This window comes from Cebus imitator, unplaced genomic scaffold (assembly GCF_001604975.1).
Source record: "Cebus imitator isolate Cc_AM_T3 unplaced genomic scaffold, Cebus_imitator-1.0 Scaffold508, whole genome shotgun sequence".
Lineage (NCBI taxonomy): Eukaryota > Metazoa > Chordata > Mammalia > Primates > Cebidae > Cebus > Cebus imitator.
In genome coordinates, this window is record NW_016107823.1 from 282,131 (window position 1) to 303,211 (window position 21,081).

The window sequence follows — 21,081 nt, forward strand, 5'->3', positions numbered from 1 at the left end:
GATCCACCAGCCTCAGCCTCCCAAAGTGCTAGGATTACAGGCGTGAGTCTCCCTTGGACTCAGTAGTTAAAATGGGGAATCGGGTTCTTCAATCTACTAGAATCCTTTCTGGGATACTAATTTTCCACCTTCTTCCCAATTTCTATTATTTGAAGTCTAGCTATATCATCTTCTTAAATTTTTTAATACTGTTGTCTTTCATTTCTCCCAACCCAAAGGCAATTTTATTTTAGCATCTGATTTACTCTTTCTTCTGTACCTTGTTCTTAACAATTAAATAATACATACAAATAACTTCAGATTTCCCAGACTCTGTTTTTCAGACTTCTTGCCTTAACAGAACTTAACAGAACCGTCTGATTCTTTATCACTCAGTAACAGCTTTGTCACACCCTGGATTCCAATTTAGAAATCTCATAATTCTTATTATCTCTCAGATCACATTACATCCACCAAAACTATATGTCCTGCAACACCATTGTTTAGCCATTTTCTCTTAAAGCTCTTTTGGCTTCTAAAAGTGAAGCATCACTTTATTTTTCTCTACTCCATTTGTCATGAGATTAAAGACTCTGAACCTATAAATTAAATAATATTAAAGCCACTGGAGGTGATACATGCAAGGGCTTGGGATAAATCTACCGTCCGTGTGGATATTTCTTCTGTAATATATGAATTAATTTGTTCTATAAGGCGTTAAAAGGGTTTCTCACAAGAACTTCAGATGCCCAGTTCTCTGAATCTGTGATAGCTGGACACCCCTAGGGGGCGCTCCGTTTCTCAAAATACAAGCGGCTGACAGCAGCGTACCCCTGGGTGGGGCTCACTCTAGGGGTGTGGCCTCACGGGAGAACCTCAGCCCACAAGAATTTGGCTTAGAAACAAGTTTGAAAACCTCTTCAGATCCAGAGCCTTTAAATAATGCCCGCTATGAGCCTAAGACAGCCCTGGGTATCCAGAGTTCGCAAAGCAAGGACTGGGAGAGGGAGCAACATGCACTAGACTGATTTCCTTTCCCCTTGAGAGCCTCAGCAAAAGTGGATGGGGGTTTGCAGAATTGCGCTACCAGCAGAGTCCTCCCGAAGGTCTGCACATAATTCGATTAAGCTGATTCTGGACAAAGCCCACCGTGTACCTTTATCTACTGGGCAAAAGTTAACCCCCGACACCTGCAATGATCAACTCATTTCAGCAGCAAAATGTCAGGCCATAAAGTGTCAGGTCATTGAGAGACCAAACTATAGTCCAGGAAAGGAGTAATGAGAACATCTGTGACATGAGTTCGATTCTAAGGCACAGGGGCGACTGAGTAGTTCTGATGCTTGCTGTCTGAGGTCCAGACAGTACTCGTGACCCCCTTATCCTCAGAAGCGTAACCACAATACCCTGGAGTGAAGAAACTCCCAATCACTCATGGAGTCCACTTTAGTTTTGCCCTCGACCTTTGTCACCAATTGGCTGAGGCTATTTGTTTTTACAATTCTGTATTAGGAAAAAGAAGTTGTATAGAAGATCAGACACCAGATATGCTTCTGAATTCTGCAGCTCTGGGTGGGCGGCCTCATTTGGGGTTATGCTAGCTGCTGCTTCCAACGTGGGAAGCCCACCGTTTTGGAGCGAGAGCTGACAGCGCGGCTCCAGCAGCCCCCAGGGCCGGAGGAGCCCGGCCTTAGCTCCGCCCCGCTCAGCCCGGCCCGGGTGGCTGCGATGCCGAGGTCCTCTGCTCTCGCTGGGCGTGCAGCGGGCGCGCGCGCGCGTGTGTTTGTGTGTCTGCGTGTGTGTGTGTGTCTGTGTGTGTGTGTATGTGAGATGAATTGGAGTCATACGACTGGGTGTTTCCTTCCGAGTGGTTTTGATCAGCAATCCATTAGGAAATCATGAAAACTTTTTTTTTCTGGCTAAAGGATGAAAACTGAGTAAGTACATAAAACTTTGAACTTGAAACGGAATGAAACAAATACAAGCAAAAACCCTGACAGTACCCATGTCCATTCAAATCGTGTATGCCCTTTTTATGTTAAAAGCCGTGAACGCTTACAGGACAGTGGGGATTTAAAACTAAATGAAGGGGAGCATACAAAAGGCTGAAAGCAAGACTGCTTTAAAAACCGGAGGAAAATTGAGGAACTGCTAAGGCAACCTGGCCTGCGTTCAGCTGTGCAACAGGCACTTTGGGTTTTAACCTTTTGCATTCTTCATTGCTGTTTTCAGACTCCAGATTTACTATGGTGTTGTTTTCTCCCTTCCTGCAAAGCTGAGGCAGAGTCGGAAACCTTTACTGTGAGTTTAAAGATGTCAACATAAGGTATTAGTGGAGGCAACAGTTTGGCAGCCTGGGGTACACTCAGGTTATTCGTTACAACTATTATTATTCTGATGTCTTTTTTTAAACTCAGGTCATCCACTTTTGACTGTCATTCATGGAAGAGCTCTTTTTAAATGCCTCAGACTTTCGGGACCTATGATTCCTTGGCACAACCCTTTGGAAAATTCTTAAGCAGGGATGAAGCAAACTTGATTGGAGTTGTGGAAAAAGAAGACAGATTAGTATTTTTCATGCCGACAAAAAATAGCTGCTATGACTTTTTCCGCAACGTGGACAGGGGCCAAGTGAAGCTGAACTGGTCATGGTCTGTCGCCCAGTGTTCCCTTGTCGTCGGCGATTTTGCCCCCGACCCTTCTTAGTGGGCTTGGTGGTAGCAGTCTGTCTCTTCTACCAGACTCTGACCCTCCGAGGGACGAGGAAGCTCACAGCCGCTGGCCCTGGGGCTGTCCCACAGACATCCATTGAAACCCAGGCAAGCAGATGCAAGAAAGGATTCTCCCAGGACAAACAGTGCTTCCTTCTCTCTGGCAATGCCGAGGAAACCAGAAAGGTAAGGCTCTCATAAGCTTCATAGAGACAATTTCTGCAAAGACAGCAATCTGCTTCTCTGTTCTTTCTGTAAAACTAAAATTAACTTCCATGAGGTCTGAAAGGGATCCAGAGTGTAAACAGCCTAGAGAGTGACCTGTGACAGAGAAACACGTTACATAAGCTTCAACTTCTTATAGTTACTTCCAGAAAGTTCTGGCCTTACTTTATCTCTTAGGATTTCTCTTCATTTCAGTGGAATGAAGTAGGCAGTTTGGAGGAGGGGTAAAGTGATATGAATTCTTTCTAAAATGTCAGGATTCTAAGACATCTGAGGATTTACAATTCAAAACCATAAATCAAAGATTCAAAAACTTTGATAAACCTTGAGTGTTTCTTTTCTCCAGGCAGTCAGTATGAGTGCCCAGACCATACCAGACTCAAAGATACTCCAAAGTTTTATTTTATAATTAGCTAGATCGATTCTTAATTGGTGACCACATCTCTAAAGCAATATATTTACTTCTAAAGCATTTAAAGTAATAGTATAATAGGTTTCTTCAAAACAGTTGATATACTGTTTTATTGTTTATAGAATCAGGGAAATACAGATTATTCTATGTTTATATTATTCAGATAAACTACTAACCTTGTCAAGAGTTGAAAAAAAACCCACAGAAAACACACAAAATAACACAGAATCCCATGCATGCCAGTAAAATAATAACCTATAAAATAATCGAGTGTAAAACAGAATATGAACAAAGAAAAAGAAAAGAACTCCACCCCCAAAAAATCGTGGTGGCAAACCTACTAAATTTTAATGGTACGGCAAGTAGTATTGTAGCAACATAATTGAGGGCTCTGTAAGTAGCATCATCTTATATCTACAGTAGATTCCAGTCGATCTTATGATCCCGGTTACCATTTGAATTAGAATTTCTTCTTGAACATCAGCTCTGTTGCTACCATGATTACCAACACATCCACAATTGACCAACATCACTTGTTCACTTATTTTAAAAACACTTTTATTTATTTTGTTTCAGACTACTGCCCTGTGTGACAGGTACAGTAGATATTATTGTCATCATTTTATGAACAAGGAGCCTGACCACGTGGTTAGCATCATGACATGATGCATCCCCAGAGCAATAGCTACCAAGCTGCTTGGTTCCTACTACAGGGCTGAGGCTCTAAATGAAAGTAAATTCAAAGCCCTTGTAACAACTTTTGAAACCACAACTACAAGAAATTATTGAAATACAAAATAACATTAAGTTAAAACAAAGAAAATGTGAAACTTTTAATTGACTTCATTTGTTATCTGTAATACCAAGGAATATCTATGACAAAGAATAGCAGATAATATAAGTAGAAACACTTTAAAATGAAATGGCAACTGAAATTGCATATCTATTTTTAGGCACAGTATAGTGATTGAAGAATGTGTATTTTTGTTGTTGTTGTTAATTTATACTAGCATTAACTTTTTTTCTTTTCCTGAATACATCACAGTTACAATGGATGTAAAGTGATTGTTAAAGTCATTTCTTATTCATTTCTAATATTGAGAAATGCAATTTCTTCAAAAATAGTTGAGATAGTCTTGCTATTAAATGCCTAAAATTTTTGCGAAGAATTTTGAATGGAAAGGTTTTATTCATGAACTTAACAGCTTTCTTATTCCCCTTCTTCACTCTGTGTGATTTCTGCTTTGTCTGTAATTTAGGCATATGTTAGCTGTTATTTGTGGGCTGTCATAGAAAATTCCATTTCAACTTTGAATTTCCTACTATTTGTAAACCATCTGAAACTTACTGGCTGCTGGTGTAAAACATTCACTTGAGAATTTTCTTCACCAAAAATGCCAAATGCATGATGAATTTGGTTTACAAATGATTCACAGTATTAAGTATTTTAATCACGAGCAAGATTCTAAATTTACAATTATAGTTCAGGAGCCTAGTGGATATGACAAGTAGATTTCCAAACATTAGCCATGTACTTCCATTTTTAACCTATGTCAGCCCCCGGATTAAAGCCATTTTTTATTTGAGACAGAAAGGAAGTGAGAAAGTATCACACACACATTAATTAAAACCAGCTACAAATTAATTCTACTTATGGTATATGTTTCAAAAAAGAGTCAAATCATACTCCAATTTAAATTATTATTCTTTCAGATGGCTAAAATGAAGAGAGAATGTCTTTATCAATATATTGATCATTTTCTAAAATAACTATTTGTGAAGTTCATTAAAAAAAACTGATTAGATGCTATATAGGTTTTCCTGAAAACCTAGAATTAGCTTTGAGGCATTTTATGTAAGTAGCATTGTTTCTATCTGTAAATTTTGGATTGTGTTGTTATTTTTATTTGCAAACCAATATATTCCTGTTATTAGGACTTTTCTTTAGTCAAATCTTTGCTTTAAGTGTTTTTGAAAGTTACTTAACACAGTTGATTTTGACCGGGGGTTCATGGATTCCAGAATGTATTTAGATGTATAAAATGTATATGTCCCTGACATTTTGTGCAAAATACTGTAATGTAGGTGTATGTGCAGATCTTTGGGGGGGAAATTATAGATTTCTGTCAGATATTCAGAGTTAAAAACATGCTAAGAACCACTAAAAATGCTTACCAACCAGTATGTTATATGTTAAACTAACTGCCCCTCCAGGATGTGTAAATTGAATCTAGATTTAAAAACCAAAAATGAAAAAAAATCATTATTAAAGACTTCAACTGAGCATATTAAAACAAGTATTTCAGGGAACGTTCTAGTGTTTACAGGGATAAACATTCAGAAACCAAAGTAAATACACAGAAATGAAAACTTCTTGGATCAGAATTTTTACTCATTGAATAAGTAATACATATTTCTCAGCCTTTTTTTTGTTGCAGTTGTGTCTATGAGAAGACCTTTTGTACTTTATCAGCCTCCTAACGGAGGGTTCTGTACTAACAAATATTTGATGATGGGTGACTTTACCCTGTACACTTTTACACATGGGATCTGGTTCAATGTCTCAAGCTGTTTTCAGTATGGATTGAGATCATGGTATAGTATATGCCAACTTTCCACAGTAAGGAAGTACTCTCCCTCTTTCTTGCCAAACTTTAATTCATTTTTCCATATGAATAATCCAAAGGGCCTGGCTAAACAAATGTATTTTTGTCACTTCTTCTGAATTTTTTCCCAATGTTAGTAGTTTAAATATTGCCTACAACCTGCCAAGTCTTAACATTATTTCAATTTAATATATAAACATAGATGTGTTGTCTTCATCAAAGTAGGGCACTCAATAGATTTATCTATTTTTATAGCATCTAACACTTTAACATTTCATATCACAGGAAGCACATTAAATTATAAACAGAAACAATGAAAGAAAATCTCCTTAGTATATGCTCCTTTAATGGAAACTTTGCTATTTGGGGAATACATTTATGCTCACCATAGCCATGTGTTTCTGATTACCTCCTGTTGATGGCTCCAAAATGAGAACCACTATTTTGTTGACTGTTGCTTGACTATTCATTTCCCATGTATTCATGACTCTCCCTTCTCTTTCAATGACCATTCTATATGATATCTGTTTTCTCAAGGATCCAAACAGAGCCCAATGCAAATAAGTGAATGTTCTTAATTGAAAATGATCTAATTAATCTTGTTTGCATTTCTAATGGTAAATTTAACATTAGAAAATTTCTTAAAAATTCCTTACTTGGCTCAGGTTTTCTAGAAATAGATCTGGAGGCAAATACTTGCATGCTAACACCTTAATGGATAATGCAATCCCTGGGACACAAGAGTGAGGAAAGAACAGAGTAGGGAGAGCAGACACAAAGGAGTACATTATTGCTAGTCATTTCCAGAGAGGCTTTTTTCAACCACCACGTCTCGGTACAGGTGCTGGCCAAAAGGAGCAGAAAGGGCAAGCAATTAATCTCCTGATCTCTTCTTCTGTCTTTTATTGATTGGAGTCCCTCTCATGGCACTTACAGGTTTAGTTACCTGGCTTCTCAGGGCATACACTAGAGAAGCTAGCACTTTGCTGGGTGTGGTACTGCAGGTGCAAAGGTGAGGTGGATCCTCCTTTTCAATCAGTACCGCGAGTAGGCGCTTTCAGGTCTGTAGTGCAGACACAGTGAAAACATTATGTTTAGTTTGATGACCACAACGATGACGAATAATGCCCACTAGAGGGGTAGATGAGGCAATGTGATCTACTAACCACTGAGACAGTAGTTTGATAATTTTGCTTTCTAGAAATCCACCAAAAATCCAGCAAAAATTCTCACACTCTTGGGAAGAGGCCTCTCTTCTTTTATATAAAAATGTTGTAATTATCTCACTGAGAATCCTCCTCCTCAACTGAAAAAAGAACCCCACAGAACCTTGCTTCATCTCTACCCTTTCTCTTCCCGATACCTTTCATTTATTCATTCTTTTTCATTCATTTAGTAAATATTTATTGAGCAATTTGTATATATTAGCCTCTTTATAAGATACTAGTGATACAGAAATAAAAGCTTCTGTGAGACAGACAAGTAAATTAACATGGTGATAGGAAACTGATAATTACAAGACTACTTTTTGAATGTTGAGAAGAAACTAGAGAGGGTAGAGAAAAAAAAGTATTACAAGTCAGTCAAATAGTCCACATATGCAAATAAAAAATGAAATAGGCAGATAGTCTGATACATTTGGAGAATTCAATGTATTTGTTTTGCTGTGTGTGTGTGTGTGTGTGTGTGTGTGTGTGTGTGTGTGGTGATGGTGGTGGTGGTGGTGTTGATGGAAGCCAGAAGACAAATACACAAGGTAGAAAATTCAGCAGGTCTGGATGTTGGAAATGTGCATATGATAAAGATCCTGGATTCTATTCCAAAGACAGCAGAGACTCCCTGAAGAATGTTAAGCAAAGATTGGCATAAATAGATAAGTGTATTAGATAGAACAGTATGAACACACATTGCAGAATGGACTGGAGTAGAATCGAACGCAGGGAGACCAGTTGGTACGCTGTTTCAAAATGCCTCTTCTTTGCCAAATCTTACTTTCCATATAGGTTCTTGAACACCCCTTTTCGACCTTTTCCAAAACTGGCTCCACAATTACCCTCTATTACTTATAATACTGCCAATTCCAAATATTTCCTCCTGCCAGCAAACATGTTTAGAACTAATAAAACAATACACTTTCTTTGTACCTGGCAATCTACCTAGTATAATATGCTACCTGTCTCTCTACTTCCCTTCAGAGAAACTGTAATTTGTTCTCTTTGCATGTACTTCTTGCTCACCTCTTCCTATTCCTTATGCTTTACATTTGGTCCTCTCTACTGAAACCTCTCTTGGTGAACTTCTTACTACCAAATCTAATGCTCTATTTTCAGTCTATATCCTTCTTCTCTGAGGCATCTTCTGCTGTTGGGCAGTGCCTCTTTCTTGAAATTTCCTCTTTGAATTCCACAACACAACAAGGTTATTCTGAAAAACTTGTAAAGTCTCCTTTAGAGTTCATTTCCTCTCTCTGATGATAAAGGTAGACATTTCCAATCTTACGTCCTTGGAGCTTTGTATTGTTTTATGCTTTTCCTTGATGAATATATTAATTTTGCCTACTGCTAATTTTCATCCTGTTACCTTTTTCTAGAATATTATAAAATACAACAAAAATTTTAAAAATTTATTTCACAAATTTAATGTCCAAATCAATGACTCCTCTTAACCTTCTTATTTCGATGAATAGGACCTGACACTCAACCACCATTTATCTAGGTTTTAAACCTCTGATATTTTTTTGCTTCTTCCCCATACCTTGTTCCTCACCAAATCCATCTGGCCTGGCTCCTTACCAAATGTGAGACCTGCCACTGAGCCACATGGCCAGCTCCAAATTAGAAAGGTCACAACGTTCTTTTTCCTCCTCCTCCTCTTCCTTCTTCTTCTTCCTCTTCATAAGACTGGAGTAGTGGCTCACATCTGTAATCCCAGCACTTTGGGAGGCTGAGGCAAAAGGATCACTTAAGTCCAGGAGTTCAAGACCAGTCTAAGCAACATGGGGTGACACTGTCCTTACAAAAAGTTTTAAAAAACTATCTGGGATTGATGGCATGTGCCTGGAGCCCCAGCTACTCAAGAGGCTGAGGCGGAGGCTTGCTTGAGCCTGGGATGTTGAGGCTGCAGTGGGCTATGATTATGCCACTGCATTCTAGCCTGGGTGACAGAGCAAGCCCCTGTCTCAAAAAGAAAAAAAAAAACTCTCCTTAACATGTTTTTAATAGAGGTTAAAGAAACACATATTATAAAATTTACCTCTTAACCATTTTTAAGTATATAGTTAAGTAGTAATTATCATATTTACATTGTTGTATAAAGTCCAAAACATTCTTGCCTTGTTTACAGCCCTGATTCAGAACCATTAGTCTCAACCAGCTTGCATGTTGCTTCCTCTTCTCCTTGGCATCTGGCCCAGACCTAGATTTCCTCCTTGTGGTTTATATACTGCCGTAGACATGGTGCTCCTTTTTTAGTTCTAACTTCTAATTTCTCTCTGGGACCATGCTCTGAATTTAGCACTTTATTATACTATTATAATTTTAGTAAATATCACATTAGTACAGCCTTTATAACTATGTCAAGTAGAATTTTCTCTAGCCCTCCAAATTAATTCAGATAAGAGTTCATCAGATTCCAAAATCTTGGTGTCTACCTTCACAAACTCAATGCTATGTCCTCATTGACACTAACCTAGACTCGTTCAGTGATTTAACTAGTTACTCCTCCATCTGCCTGCATATTTTATGCAGGCTGTGCACAAGTCCCATAATACCTCTGCTGAAAGCCTTTAGGAGTGGTAACGTTGAGCACACTCAATTAAGTAGAGACCATTCTGATCCTGGCATGTCCCAACATACTTTTCCAGCCTATCTCCACCCTTTCTCTACATGCAATCCATCATCCAGCCAACAGCCTATTCTCTAAAATCCAACATATCTCCCCGTGTCAGGAGTCTCCTCCAGGGAGCTTTCCCTAGACAATACCTCTAGAAACCGTCCTGATCATTCTTAAAGGTTTCGAGAGCCTATGAAGTTTCATCTCCTTCATCACAGCAGCCCTTATCTCCATAAGTGGATATGTGCTTAAACATCCCCAATAAAACTTGTGTTTCATTATAATTATTTATAAATGGAGGAACATTAGAATGTTAGAACTGCAAGTAAGTTAGAGATGATAAATTTCAACATCTTTCTTTATTGAGGAAAATGAAGGCCATGGAAAGAAAGTGCCTCTCTCAAAGTAACGTTAAGTTCATATGACAGGACTGGACTGAGACTAATGTCCTTTCTATTTTATTATAGCCCCATATGCTAGCTCCATTCATTGGTATTATGGGTTGAATTGTGTCCCCCACCCCAGAAAAGATATGTTGGAGCCCTAAACTCTAATATCTCAGAATATGACCTTACTTGGAAATAGGGTTATTGCAGATATAATTAGTTAAGATGAGACCACACTGGAGTAAGATGGCCCCTAATCCAAAATGACTGGTGTTATAAGAAGACAGCAAGTCCGACGTGGTGGCTCACACCTGTAATCCTAGCACTTTGGGAGGCCGAGGTGGGTGGATCTGGGAGGCCGAAGTGGGTGGATCACTCGATGTCAGGAGTTCGAGACCAGCCTGGCCAACCCCTTAAACCTCATCTCTACTAAAAATACAAAAAAATAGCAGGGAGTGGTGGCAGGCATCTGTAACCCCAGCTATTTGGTAGGCTGAGGCAGGAGAATTGCTTGAACCCATGAGGCAGAGGTTGCAATGAGCCAAGATCGTGCCAGTGCACTCCAGTCTGGGTAACAAGAGTGAAACTCTATCTCAAAGAAAAAAAGAAGAAGACAGCATATGAAGACAGAGACATACAGGAGAATACCATGTAATGTTGAAGGCAGAGATTGGAGTCATGCAGCTACACGCTAAAGGACACAAAAGATTGCAGCAACCCCCCAGAAACTCAAGCTAGTCAATGAAGGATTCCATCCCAAGTTTCAGAGGAAGGATGGCACCTCTGACACTGTTATTTCAGGCTTCTAGCCTCCAGAATTGTGAGACTTAATAAGTAAGTTTCTCTTGTTTTAAATCATCTGGCTTCAAATACATTGTTACAGCAGCTCTAGGAAACTAATAAATTTGGCAAGGCAGAATAGTTAAGCACATGAACACTGCATTCAAATTAATACCATTTGTCACCTTGTTACCTTGGGCACATTTCTTGACCTCTCTAGGATTTACTTTCCTTACCTGGATATGGATATATTATCACCAGCTCCACTATGGATATATTATCACCAACTCCACAAGGCTAGCATGAGCCTTAAGTGAGATAAATCACACAAAGCTCTTAAAGTGTCTGGCAGATAGAAAGCACTCAATAAATATTAACTATCAAAATAATTATTATTTAATTTCCTTGAAGACCCACTCATCTCTGTTGGACCCTATAGACCCTAACATTTGGCCTTCACAAAGTCAGTGAGTAATAAATAATTGCTGCAATGAATGTAAGTCTTTGGATAAGATATGTCTGAGATGAAAGCTTTGTTGCGTTTCTCTTTCTGTCCCCTAGCATCCAAGCTGTTGCCTTTTCACAGTAAAATGAATCTTTTGAATCAAGACCAAACTGAAGGAGGCTGATATATCATTCAGTGTCAGACTTGCTTATCTATAGGCTAGTTCTCAGTTTTGCCGAATCTTTTTATTTATTTAAGTCTGAGATGCAGAGATGAACAGCATGTTATATCTGGGGGTGGGGAAGGGTGAGTTGAGTGCAGATGGGAGGAAAGATACTAAGATTTTGGACCCTGAGTAATGTATCTATTCATTTGTTTATTGTCTACATGGAATATAAGCTCCTTCAGATCAAATACTTTATTTGATTGGTTTACTGCTGCATCCCCTGTGTCAAAAGAGTATCTGAATAAATAAATGAATGATGAATTTGAATTTGCCAACTCTAGAGCAGGGCCAAGATATGAGAGGAACTCCTTCTCTCCCTCTTTTCTTTCTCTCGCTGAACTCAAAACTCCTCCACTTCTTCTTCCTGTACAAATATTGTTGAACTCTTTACTGTACTATGTCTTGGACTGCTGGCTAATGGGAATCATTATGCCATTTCTACATTAAAGTTGATTAATTATCATTGATTAATTAGCTATCATTGATTTATCCTGTTATCAGCTCCTTTGTCTCATTGAAATCCTTAGCCTACAAACATTCTCAAGTATCTAACATAATAATAATAATAGCATCCTTTCCTAATCATTGTGCCTTTCTAATTACATCTATTGATTGATTGATCGATTGATTGATATGGAGTCTCTCTCTGTTGCCCAGGCTGGAGTGCAGTGGTGCGATCTTGGCTCACTGCAACCTCCACCTCCCAGGTTCAAGCAATGCTCCTGCTTCAGCCTCCCAAGTAGCTGGGACTGCAGGTGCACGCCACCACACCCTGCTAATTTTTTGTATTTTAGTATAAACAGAGTTTCACTATGTTGCCCAGGCTGGTGGCAAACTCCTGAGCTCAGGCAATCACCCTGCCTTGGCCTCCCAAAGTACATCTCTTCTTTCTTATCTCCTAGTCTCCATCATCTAACATCTATTTCTGTTAAAGAATTTCCATTTTTAACAGATTGATTCTACCTAACATTGAACCTTTTCTTTTATAAATTTTTATATTGTAACTGGATTGGAAGGCGTGGATTTAAAAATCTTGCTGATGGAATCTAAATACAAAAGTCTATGTATAGAAGGCTCTCAAGAGGTGTTGTCAACATACAAACAGGTATGCAACTTTCATGGAATTACTTAGGCTGCCTGATGAGCATTTAATGCATGTGAATTTATCTGAGACAGCTGATTAAAGCTACGTTAAATTTTTGTAATGAAATATGCATATGGGTGAAAAATTGCTCGAGAGAATTTTAAACAAATTCAAATTTGTTTACATTAGATACATTTTAATGAAGTCTTGATGAAGCTCAAATTTAAACAAGTTAAATTGAATTTCATATGTATCAAAGAATTAATCATTTTATAAGTGTCATTCTCTCTCGTTTTTTTCAGATAGTGGCAGATGTGTCTGCTTCTTTCTCCCTCTAAGAAATTCTGTTTCTTGTTTTAATGGAGCTGAAAATTCGTATAAGATAAACCCTCTGACCTGGAAACCACTAGATACACTGACATTATAAAAAGTGCTTCCTGTTATCAACTCTGAGTCTGTGGCCTTTTGGGGTGAAATGAATGTTTTGGTTTTGTTTTTCCCCTTGGCTTCCTTTAGATATTTTTCCCAAGGAATCTGTTCTCACTAAAAGAATGAGCTCATTTTCTAACATGGGATTTATGTTCTGTGGCAGAAACTACACCAAATTTGGAAATTTGCAAAGTAAACAAAGCTTTGTCACCTTTTGCACTTTTTGGAGACTTGTTCAAAATGTAAAATTAGGCTTTTTGACTTATCATATATGGAGTTCAGAAAGGAATATGACCATGAAAGACTGAGTCAGCCATGTATAAGTTGACTATTAGAGGTTGGGGTATTTATGATCCAAAATAATAGATGGATAAAAATAATTATGAAGAAGAGCACATGGATTTGCCAGTGCAGAATGGACCTTATCATGTTTCTTGACATATAACTAGCTTTGGTGTCCCTAATCTTTATCTAGGGGTTCTCAACAGGAACCCCACCAGTTCATTTATAGTGCAGCCCAATCAGAGTAACTTGGTAAGAGAGAAGCTCTGCAGCCTGCATATTACTGTTGAGAATAGATCTTACAATCTCTAGCAAAGCTTTCAATCAAACCTGTTAAGTATATTGAATAAAAAGCCTAGCAGATCATGGGTATGTCGTGGAATACATCGGTCCAAATTCCAGCTTTATCATAGCTATACAACAATTGGCAAATTTTATCTACATTTTAAAATCCTCCATTTTCTTATTGGAAAATGGAACTAACCCCTGTTTGTGAGAACTGAATAAAATAATATGTTTGAAAGTATCAAGCATGGTGTTTGCCCAGAGTCTATGTTTAATAAATATTATGTGTGTCCTTTCTTCCCCCGAGAAGCTGGATTTAAGTTCTCATCTCAAAAACAAGCACTCATTATAGGTTACATTATATTTGATTCAATAATGCATATATAGTACATATTTGTCACCCTGTGTTTTCTTCAGTACCTTTTGCTCAGGTAAATATTTAAAGCTGCTTGTCCACTTTCCCCTTTTGCACCTATCAATACCGTCAAATGCAAGCATAGTCCACCGGCTTTCCAGGGATATGCATGATACTTCCTCATCTGCTCAAGAAAGTCACTTTGATTGCCAGTAGTCAGAATGCAGCATATCTTCCCTCATTTATTAAACATCAATTATTAACAAATTTGATATTTTTGTTCTTTTCATAGCTAATTTCTTGTTACATATCTCACAGCTAATCTTGACAATTGAAGCTGGTAACTGCTGGCCTAAACATTTTTGAGTGTGCCTTAGAGAGGGATTTGGGGTAGCCAAGCTAGGAAGAGAGAGTCAGTGGAGGAAGAAGCCTGATGGTAATGTATAACTATGGGAAGAAAATAGAATTTACTTAAAAAATAATATGGCTCCTGGGTCTTGATATTTCTTATTTCTTTTGGCACAGGAAAAAGTGGGTGGTGTTGAGGTGGTGGTGCAGACTTCTAGAAACCACCAGAACCTGTTAAAAGTTCATGTGTCTGAAACAGATCCTGCTGTGACCCCTTCACTCTTTCCACGAGAAGGGGAAATTACCCGGGACTGAAATGGGGAATCCCAGTTTCAATAACGAAGAGTGAGTGACTGTGGAGAAGTGACTTCTTTTGGCTTTATTTTCCTAGTCTGTGGTCCAGGGATCGAAATGCCTGTCACAGAGGTGCTATGGGATCTAATCAGACAATTTAGCTGAGAGTACTTTGAAAAACATTGAGATTACAAAAGATGGGGGAATATATATTTTCATATCCAAAAGAATGATATCATTAAAATATTCTCATTGCATTTGGTGCCTCTTGGGAAAAGAAGCACATATGAAACACAAATGTGATTACTGGAAACACTTTTTTTCATTAAAAACTTATAGTATATTGTGCTATATAAATGCCAAGTTATAAAGTTATGTTTCAAAATGCCACTAGGAGCCCAAAATTGTGCTGCTACAACTGAGTTTCCTCTTGATGTTTCACTATTTCTTTAACAAGCAATACAAAGTATAATAGCATTCCAATAGCTACACAGCCCTAAGCCTACCTCTTCCCTAGTGGAAAATCTAGTATTAATTTAGCCAAAGTGCACAAATGCTTCAGGAAAAATGGAACAGGAAATTAGCTTTCTATAGCAGTGAAGGAACTACCTGACCTTAGCAAAGCATCAGTCAGAAAGTTGACTTCCATACTGAGCAGTAAACCTTCCCTACTGGACACGCCTAGAGGGCAGAAGTGATTTTGAATGTTTCCCTTTACTCCTCTCTGTGTTATTATCTTTAAGAACTATCTTTTTTTCTGAATAAACAGTGAAAACATTAATAACACATTGGAAACGTCCAATCGTACAAGCTAAACCTACTTATCCAAGAACTACATAAGCTATTTTAAAAGCAGATAGGTTTGAGGCAGAGTTAGTTTTCTTGTGGGGGAGTATATGAGGACAGGGAAGAAAGGAGGTAAGTGTACTATGTTTCTTTTAAAAAACAATGATTAAAGTACTACCATGTTTGCTTTAAACAAACTTGTTTTGCTGGAGAGCAGATAAACTGTATTTGTGGAAACATGTTCTGTCAGACATATACATTTCAAAAGCTAGAATTGTCTCCTATTTTTCTTATAAAATAATATCTTGAAAGGAAGCCCCTCTTTTGGGATATAAATAGAAGTATGTCTCATTATGCAGTAATGTGCACATAATCCTAAGCACATTTCCAAAGTAACCAAGCATTTATAGTAATGTAACCATACCCTGTGAAATCTAGCATTAAAGCAAAACTTTCCAATAAATTACTGTCAGCTGGATCAGGACAGAGATCAAGTTTACATAATTCCTGGTATGTAATATGTTGAATGAATGGATGAATGAGATCTAGTGTAAGTTTGTGCTGTATATTCAATATAGAGCTCTCTGTGGTGGTCAGCAGTCCCTGAATTCTTCTTTCGTACTTTCCATTTGGCTTTTAAACTCTGATTACTCCCAAACAACCTCCCTACCCAGGTCTTTCTTCATTCAAAACATGTCTTCACCTCCTGCTTTCCTGAGAAGACCAAAGCAATTTGTTTGAGCATCTAAGACATGGTTTCCACTTTAGACCTGCCTGAGACCTACTGCTAGACCATTTAAGAATACACTAGCAATCTAGGAAGGGAACTTCCTTCTCCAACCAGCCACAGAAGAAAGCCAAAAGCTATTCTGGAACATATTTGGTCCCACAAAGAAAGGATTAGAAAGTTTAGGGACTTGAAAAGTTGGTATCAGTATTAGATGATGTCTTATTCCTTCCTTTAGAAAACAGTGCTTATATTTGGGGATTTTAGATATTGGCATTTCCTGCCAGTTTTTGACTGTGGAAGCAAGAAGTTGGCCATCTGATATTTAAACATTCTAGAATGAATATGTAATTTGGAGACCTCCAGCGTTGATTTCAAAAGAATATGTGAGGTTGTCTTATGATGTGTTAGTGTGATTGTGCAGCATCTGGCAACATGAGTAGGAACAGGTAGACAGGGTAGGGTGGGGGGACCTCCCGAGGTAAAGCATGAGAGGGAGGGTTCTTGGAGCTCAGTCAGGTTGGAGAAAGTGTTATCCAGGGTTGCCTCAAGGGAGACCAAGGTTGCATGTCAGTAATGGCCAGTAAGCTGAAAGGACCAGATAAGAAGGCCACGGAGAGTGAAGAGTGAATAGCAATGAGGGTGCTAAGAGTAAGCAAGAAAACAGAATGAATGCCCAGGCATAAATGTGTGCTGAAGGAAACTTGGTCTATTTCTTTTATGTGGAATGTGGTGCCTCTTCCCCACATTCTTCTTAACACTGTGGTCTCTCCATGAATAGGATAAGGCAGTGTTTCTCTGGGTTTGCCAGGTATGTGCCCCTATCCTGCAGCTCTTCATTCAACAAGAATTGGAGCAGATCTTTGCCACCCTGAAGATGCAGAGTCACCTGAATGGAGTATGTTGGCTATCTACCCTTAACCATCTGTTCAGCTCAAGGAAACCCTGGATTTCTGGGGAAAATCCCAATGAACTGGTTGATACATGCATATTAATGCCAAGGGGAGAAGACAGGAGCCAGAGATGCTATTCTTGGGATTGACAATGTTAAACAGTTGAAATGGGCTTAGAACCTATCCTCCTCCTCCAGGGGGTATAAGTGTGGTGACTGGATAGGCAGTGGATGGAGAATCTCTTAATCCCCAACTCAGTGCCTGAATTCGACCCTTACATCCGGCAGGTGTTCCATTAGGCTGGACTCTGCCCAGAGGAGGACATGTTTGCTCTGTGCCAGAAAGAGATTGTAGGCCAGCTGCCACAAGTTTGTTCATGATGACCCACTGCAGAACCCTGGGCTCTGTGTGTGCAGAAGTGAAATGCAAAGGAGACAGCAGAGCTAGGAAGACCACTGAGGTCATAAGCTGGGCAGGATGGAGGTGGGAGGATGAGGAGCAAACCTTGTGGTTGGGAAAGTCCATAGAGGAGAATGAAAATCGAAGGGGAATGAAAGCAAGGAATTCAGGAATTTCTAGAAGAACACGTGGAAGACCATATTTTCTGAGCCTTAAACAGAGAATGTAATGTTTCATAAAGGGCTTTTTATACACTAATGTGTGAATTCATTTCTAGAACAGTATAACAAAATAAAATGAAATCATATTTAGTTGGCCAATTAACAAATGGCCTCATTTCTGGTCCAGCCCCCAAATCTAAGAAGTATGTTCATTGTATGTATGGCATCATACCCCTATGCATTTTTATAATGATATGCTTGTTCTGATACTGAGTTTTTATCAGAAAATAATCGTAGAGATGGTGGCTCATTTCTTATTTTGAAATTATTTAATGTTTCATATATAAATACTACCTTTTCATACCCTGCTTGTAATTTGACAGAACACTTATGAACAATATGATTAAAATTTTAGAGTTTTACTTAAACTATATTAATTTTTCAACATGTTATTTGACAATTGTTTAAGATATATTTCTTTAATAATATCTTACATTTTTGAGGGACTACATATTTTTGAGTACTTTCTTCTAAACTGAGTCATTTTGGATTCTGACAGTAGCACAAAAAGTAGAAGGAAGGTGTCAGTGCTCATTTGCAGCTGAGGAAAATGGAGTTCATCAAGTGGAACTTAATTCGTGTCAGCTGATAATGAATAGGGTTGGAGGGAGAAATAGAGAGACTTGAGATTCAGGCGGCCTTGTGATGTGTCTGGAAAAGCCTCCAACTCAGATTCAGAGCCTCTGGCATCTATGAAAATGTTTGGTCAATCGCATGATGCTTAGGTATTGATATTGTTGTCGTAATTGCCCCAGTGCTCTTTCCTTTCTGCTACAATGCCTCTGTATGGACTTACTATTTTAAGGCCGAATTGCTGAATTAACTTGTTGTTTTGGCATCAGGGGACAGAGACTTGCTATTATATTAACATTTTTCAAAAGAACAAGGTCTTTCCTTGTCCTCTGCTTGTTATTTCATAATTGCGGATTGTCAATTCTCTATTTTCTTCTTTACGGACATCCTTTAACTACTTCTGACACTGTGGTAAGACTCAGAGGGCAATAAGGAACCTCACAGAGTCAGCTGGAGAGCATTTACTTTAACACCAGCAAAAGCAATCAGGGCTTGGAGTTGGAAAGAAAATAACTTCTCCCTCCTCTTAAGCGCCATATGAGTGTCTGAGAAAGAGAGGACAGGGATTGGCAAGAGTCTAAGGAAGAGGAAAGCAGAGGGAGGGAGAAGAGACTAAAGAGGGACACACTCAGGAGTGGTTTCCATTGGCTACAAAGTAGGGAATCGCATCAAATTGTGTCAAAAAAAGAAAACAAGTAAGCTATATTCTCTTTGATCCTTTCAAGTTCTATCTTATTTTCAAGATCTGCCTTATTTTTACAGATATAATGAAGGAAACTGTCAAGACCACGGTCTCTCAGCTCTCCCTGTGTTTTTATAATCTCAGTTGGATCTCTGTTATGTCTGTGAGGTTACAGTAAATAGTAAACTGCTGACCCACAGCTGTGCATCGTGGGTGGCAACTCAAAGAAGCCTTGAAAAGAAGGCCGAAAAAAAAGATGCTTTCTACTGCTTTTAAAAAACAGCTAGAAAAGAGAAAAAGGAAAATTTAGGAGAAGCAGAAAAGGGGAATAGCATAACTTCCTTCACGTTGGTTGACACGAATGAGCATTCCAGTGGAGTTAAGGTTGGCAGGCAACAACCAATGTGAGGCAATGGAAGGCAAGAAGTCACAGCTGGTGATCTGAGATACGCACTTGAGGAGAAATAGCTGTTCTTATGTTCTTAGTTTTGCCTTTAATTTCTTTCTGCCTCCAAGATTCACGCTATGTGTAAGGGTTAGCCTGGGGAAGGAAGGAACTGCACTGGAGCTTAAGCTACGCCCAGCATGATTCTACATTTGCTGGAGTTTGAAGCGGTGTGAAACTGTTCAGGTTGTATTTTTTTTTTTTTTTTAGCTGTCTTTCAACTTGTACTCTTCCACTCTTCATTCTCTCCTTCTCTCCCTTCAGTTACACAAGCTCTATGTTGTACACCTTTTTCAGAAAGACACCAAAGCTTTGAGTGGGGAGAATGGGCATTAAACATTTTGGTTACCCAGGACTTCTGAGTTTACCTTCAGATTATATGTTTACTGTTTTGTAGATTTGCTGGGAAGTCTTCTGATAAGGAAGAATTGTGATCGATCTCTCAGGTGTCAGTATTTCAGATGTGGACTAAAGCAACTAAGGCATTACAGCATTTATCATTCATTATTTTCTAGCCTGGGGTGTCCAAGTCAGGGTCTGTCCTGCTGTGTCCTTCATTTTTCTACGTTTGTGCCTTCCTCTATTCTAAAAGAATGAGGCTTGCTGACTCCCTTTCTGTTTACTGAGTGTCTTCATAACAAATTAATTTTCCTGAAATTTTCTCCCCACTACTGGGATGTTTTCATTCTCTGTACCTTAGCTCTCTCTTTCTCAGTTACACATAGCGTTATTTGACCATTTTGTTGCTGCTTCTCCTTGCTCTTTCTACACCAAATCAAGCTCCATAGTGCAGAACTCACTGTGCATACCCTCACAGTTCTCTCTCTTCCCAGGGTTCCCATGCATGGTTCATTGCCTCCGTAGGGCAGTTATCAGGCATTCCTTTTATGGCTTAGTAACTCAGGTTACTGTCACTATTTTCTTTATTTTTTATTGCATTTTAGGTTTTAGGGTACATGTGAAGAACATGCAAGATTGTTGCATAGGTACACACACGGCAGTGTGATTTGCTGCCTTCCTCCCCATCACCTATATCTGGCATTTCACCCATGCTATCTCTCCCCAACTTCCCACCCCCCACTGTCCCTCCCCTATTTCCCCCTGACAGACCCCAGTGTGTGATGCTCCCCTCCGTGTCCATGTGTTCTCATTGTTCAACACCTGCCTATGAGTGAGAACATGCAGTGTTTGATTTTCTGTTCCTGTATCACTTTGCTGAGAATGATGGTTTCCAGGTTCATCCATGTCCCTACAAAGGACACGAACTCATCGTTTTTGATGAATGCATAATATTCCATGGTGTATATGTGCCATTTTCCCTGTCCAGCGTGTCATCAATGGGCATTTGGGTTGGTTCCAGGTCTTTGCTATTGTAAACAATGCTGCAGTGGACATTCGTGTACATGTGTCCTTATAGTAGAACGATTTATAATACTTTGGATATATACCCAGTAATGGGATTGCTGGGTCAAATGGAATTTCTATTTCTAGGTCCTTGAGGAATTGCCACACTGCCTTCCACAATGGTTGAACTAATTTACACTCCCGCCAACAGTGTAAAAGTGTTCCTATTTCTCCACATCCTCTCTAGCATCTGTTGTCTCCAGATTTTTTAATGATCGCCATTCTAACTGGCATGAGATGGTATCTTAATGTAGTTTTGATTTGCATTTCTCT

General features: G+C 38.8%; 1 protein-coding gene across 3 annotated transcripts in view; it reads left to right on the forward strand.

The window, feature by feature from the left end:
- Nucleotides 1-21,081, forward strand: part of CPED1 (cadherin like and PC-esterase domain containing 1) — a 307,276-nt gene continuing 286,195 nt past the window's right edge. Inside the window, exons 1-3 of one of the 3 annotated variants that reach the window (XM_037733240.1) lie at nt 1-1,916; nt 2,212-2,305; nt 2,397-2,876. In XM_037733240.1, the coding sequence (XP_037589168.1) occupies nt 2,628-2,876 (249 nt within the window). In that variant the 5' untranslated portion in view covers nt 1-1,916; nt 2,212-2,305; nt 2,397-2,627. The remainder of the gene's footprint in view (nt 1,917-2,211; nt 2,306-2,396; nt 2,877-21,081) is intronic. The other 2 variants (XM_017513874.2, XM_017513876.2) reach the window with 2 other exon arrangements.